Consider the following 5,000-nt stretch of genomic DNA (forward strand, 5'->3'; position numbering starts at 1 on the left):
ATCCCGCGCGCGGCCAGTGAATGGTAACCCCGGCCATTCCTTGCTCACAGGGGGAGATTTATAAAGCAAAGCAAAACAGACAGTATGTCACAGCAAAGAATATTCATTGTAACAAATGGAAATGAAACAAAACCTAAATCCTTGCAGAACGGACGCCCTGTGGAATGCACGCTAAGGTCGAGGGAGAAGAATGTGTCTGTGACCTCGGCTGGATTCGTGACCCCGCTGACCCGAGCTCCCTGTGCGTGTGTCCTGACCTCTGCCACGAAGGGAGCGTCTCTTGCCCCGGTCAGACGGAATGTTATCACGTGACCTGCAACATCGCCTCGTGCAGGTGCAAGGACGGCCTGCACTATGACCCCAGCAGTAGAACTTGCTTGAGTGAGTGTTGGGATGTCGTTGCATGCCTTGTGGAGCGTGAGGCAAGGGCGAACCATGTATTTTGCATTACTAATGTTATTGAATGTGATTTTATTTCTCTTATTACGAAATTAGTTGATTTTGATTAGCTAGTTGATTGAAATATAGAATGAGCAGACATTGCGGAGAAAGAATAAGTGTGTGAAAACGAGATAGATAGATAGATAGAGAGAAAGAGAGAGATAGATAGATAGATAGATAGAGAGAAAGAGAGAGAGAGAGGGAGGGAGATAGATAGATAGATAGAGATAGATAGATAGATAGATAGATAGATAGATAGATAGAGAGAGAGAGAGAGAGAGAGAGAGAGAGAGAGAGAGAGAGAGAGAGAGAGACGGATAGATATTAAAGAGAGAGGCATAGAGTGATAAATGGACAGACAGACAATGAAAGAAAGAGAATTCAGTGAAAGTGAGAGTAACGGAGATGTGGGTCCCTCCCTTATGTAACGATTCTGACACATTCCGGGGCCGATGCAGGTGCCCGGAACCCGTGCTAATGGGGCAAGGACGTCTGAGTAACACTGGCACGTTAGGTTTTGGCCCAAAATCTGGAAAAATGGAGCAAACAGAAAAAAGAAAATTAGGTATTCGAATGTTTGAATTATTCTGGGATATATGCATGTTTTTGTGAAAAGGCATTTATAGCTTTTAATTGTTTTTTATTTTTTTCTTACTGTGGCGGACTGCATATCAAAAACTCAAAAAAGCTATTGGTTTTTCTTGGTATTTACAATAGTAGATAGTGTATTCCGTATTTCCAACAACGAATCATATATTCGAGAATTTTGATATCTCATTAATACTTATAACGATATTTACCTTACACTAATAACTCCTGCTGTTCTTATCAATCACAACTAGGAACCACATATCCATATAATTCATAACTGTTATTAACAAAACCCACATATTCATGTTTCGTTACCTATCACGATGTACAACTAACATAGGCCTACATAACCATGACCTTGTATGACCTTAGATACCTGCCAGTACTACGGAGATGCTGTGTGTGGCCTGACCTCGAGAAGGTACTGTATCGGCTCGGATGAAGATGCCACTACATATGCGTGTCGCTGTATGGACGGCTATGATGTTGTTGATGGCGAATGTCAAGGTAAGTTTGGTGTCATACACATTTTGTTTATTTATATTTTCTTATTTATCTATCTATATATTTGGCGAGCGTTGTTTCTGGTTTATTTTGATGAGCGTGTATGATGTGAATATAATATAGGATAATGTATATCCGGTTTTGGTTATGTAGAAACGGGTAGGTTGTGTTTTCGTTGTTGAAGTAAAGGGTTGTGCAGTCTTAATGTTTTTTTTCTTTTTAACAGATACTTACATAAACAATTGCGATACATACAAAGTGCAGGGATCACACTTACCCCTCCCTCCACACACACACACACACACACACATACACACACACACACACACACACACACACACACACACACACACAAACACACACACACACACACACACACACTCACACAAACACAAACACGCCCCCCTCCCTTCCAAACACACACACCTCTCTCCTTCCACACATACACGCCCCTCCCGCACACCCAGACACACACTCACAGCTCCTTGCCGTCTCTCCCCCAGACGCGGACGAGTGCAAGGGCGGGCCATGCAAGGAGAAGGAAACTTGCATCAACACACCTGGCAGCTACAAGTGTGTGTGTCAGAGCGGTTATATGAGAAACCACGACGGACTCTGTGCTAGTGAGTTACCATATGTGCTCATATTTCTTATCGTGTCCTATATTATGTGTGAGATAATCGTATATATAGGTGAGTTTGATAAAAACGGCGATTCTGATGAGTTTATCTTTATATCTATCTATTTATTTGTTTGTTTTGTCGCATGTATGTTTGGCTGCATCTGTTCTCTGGTATTTTAAAGGAAACATAAACGGGATTATACTCTACTACCCTAACAACACAGCAGAAGAATTTATGAGAGAGAGAAGAAAGTTTCAATAAACCCATATATTAATCAGTTTTTCAGTCGCATTTATTGCCATAAATAGCACATACCCGCAAATCACAATTCAATTAAAAAAAAGAAAGAAGAAAAAGGAAGAATAACATCAAAATTGCCATCACCCTTCAACAGATGTGAACGAATGTGCGAGTCCGTCCTTACACGACTGCGAACACGTGTGTGAAGACGCTGAACCTCCGCTGCGCTTCTCTTGCACGTGTTATCCTGGGTACACGTGGCAGGCTTTCACGCGGTCTTGTGTTATTGGTGAGTTATCGTGGCGGTTTTCTCTCTCTCTCTCTCTCTCTCTCTCTCTCTCTCTCTCTCTCTCTCTCTCTCTCTCTCTCTCTCTCTCTCTCTCTCTCTCTCTCTCTCTCTCTCTCTCTCTCTCCTTTCTCTTTTCGTGTAAAAAAAGAGAAAGGGAAGGTGAGGGTGTTTATGTGAGACGCCATTTTATCTCTTATGTGGTTTAGATATAGATATGATATAAATACTTCTGTTTTATAGAGATTCTCCCCTTTCAGAAACAATAAGGAAAGAAAGTATGCTAGAAAACAAAGAGAAAGCAAACAAAACAAAACAAAAAACACTAATCAATTTTCATTCATGCGGATAATCAGATGATTATTATCATCATCTCTTTATTGCTTTACCAGACGACGAGCTGACGAAATGTGACTGCGAAGACGACGATAGAAGTGTGTGTTACCAGCCAAGAGACGGGGAGAAACAGTGCCATCCTCGGCCCGGTTATGCCCTCGTCAACGGCACTTTTCAAGGTCTGGTTATTATTTTGAAATATTGTAGAAATGTGGGGTGTATGTTTTTTTTTTAAAGATGGGAATTGATTTGTTATTCAGTGCGGTTAAATATGTTTAGGAGAGATATATGTATAGGTAAATAGATCAGAATGAAATTTTAGGTGTAGTCAGATAAAATTCCTTTCAATATATACAGGTTACTTTATGTAACCTGTATATATATTCATAATTCCACGAGGCACAGATATTCAGCAGATACAAATAACGACCATAAGAATGTTTTTGAACGACAAACAAGCATAAAAAACTCCCTTTTCAGACGAAGCAGAGTGTGATAGCGAAGAGCGCCTCAGTTCGTGGTGTGGCGTCAGCAGCGAGTGCGTGGACGGCGAAGGCACTGCAACGTGCAATTGCTTGAGCGGTTATGCCAACGACACGATCAACTACGGCCAGTGTGAAGGTATCATCGCGTATATCAACTGTTACTACTTATTCCCTTTATTTTCGTTTTCCTTTCATGGGTCGGAGTAATTATTAATCCATTTGGCGTCGTTTCTGCTGCAGTTATGTTATAGATCGCTGTTCCTCTGTTCCTCTACGGTTTTGTGAAATTAAAGTAAAGGGAACATTGGAATGCTTAATCTTTTATGCCTTTTGTTTATATGGAAAGGATTCATGTGCGTGTTTCAAAATTATGATTACTATTAATTTATTTCATGCTGTGTTATTTGTTCATTCATTTATTATTACTTATCAATTTACTCGCCATCCCCTAGGAACCGGTTCATTATCCCCCCCCCTCCCCAAGGGTCATTACTCCCAGTTTGAGAACCAATGTGAAAGTTGTGCCTTTATGTATCAGTATATTTTAAAATCCATAAGCTATTATTATAAGTGATTCTTCTCCTTGTGTGTTAGTTTTTTACCCTTTACTTAAGATGCTAGTGATAGAATTTCAGATACTTTTCTGGCAACAACGTAAGTGTCAGAGAGGCATCAGTGACACCCTTGTTACCACACCAGAACACAAAGCACACCTACCCAACGCACAGTTCAAACATCCGACAAGAACAACTCATTACACCAAACATGTCCAGCAAACCCCAACCTCCCAGACCCTTATCCTTAGGGAAGACACCGGAGACACTGGACACTTAAGGATCAGCTGGCCCCGACAACATCCCTTCTCTTCTTCCTCAAAAGCATTTCCCTCATCCTCGAGCTCATCCTCTAAATCTTCTTCAAGCAATCCCTCAGGACATCTCGTACGACTGGCGTTGCGCAGATGTCACCCCTATCTTCGCGTCAGGTGACCGGGCTGACTCATCTAATTACCGCCCCATCTCTCTCACCTCCACCGTCTCCAAAAAAATTCGGAAACATCATACGTAAAGACATAATAAATCATCTTGACGCAAACACGCTAAACGATACGCCACAGGAATTTCGACCCAAAAGATCATTCGAATATCAACTCACAATTACTCTTCACATTTCAACGCACACATTCTTCCAGCCTCCTCTTTTAAAACACGTTGTTGCATATAGGCCTTCCCCAGATTTTTTCCACGTCGTTTTGTCTCCAGTTTTTCGGCACCAATACTCTGAAAGTGACTCAACAGGAACCGCATAGACAGCATACAACACAAAGCAAAATAAAACGCTTGATAACCTAAGGAGGAATCAACACGGCTGTACACAAGACGCAAATAACATAGCTTAGAGCACACCTGTCCGTCCAACGTTGGAGTATTGCGCAGCATGTGGGACCCACGCACGCAAACAAATATTAATAAACTAAAACTCCTGGCAGCAGAA

At 41.5% G+C, this 5,000-nt stretch overlaps 1 protein-coding gene across 3 annotated transcripts in view; it reads left to right on the top strand.

Annotated features, from left to right (window-relative positions):
• LOC113823881 (uncharacterized) overlaps positions 1-5,000 on the top strand; it is a gene marked incomplete at its 5' end in the record, with an annotated part of 21,090 nt that overhangs the window by 3,271 nt on the left and 12,819 nt on the right. For all 3 annotated transcript variants that reach the window (XM_070130649.1, XM_070130650.1, XM_070130651.1), the window contains 6 exon segments: positions 148-381; positions 1,405-1,539; positions 2,040-2,159; positions 2,554-2,688; positions 3,078-3,200; positions 3,502-3,642. In XM_070130649.1, the coding sequence (XP_069986750.1) occupies positions 148-381; positions 1,405-1,539; positions 2,040-2,159; positions 2,554-2,688; positions 3,078-3,200; positions 3,502-3,642 (888 nt within the window).

Source organism: Penaeus vannamei, chromosome 15 (assembly GCF_042767895.1).
Source record: "Penaeus vannamei isolate JL-2024 chromosome 15, ASM4276789v1, whole genome shotgun sequence".
NCBI lineage: Eukaryota > Metazoa > Arthropoda > Malacostraca > Decapoda > Penaeidae > Penaeus > Penaeus vannamei.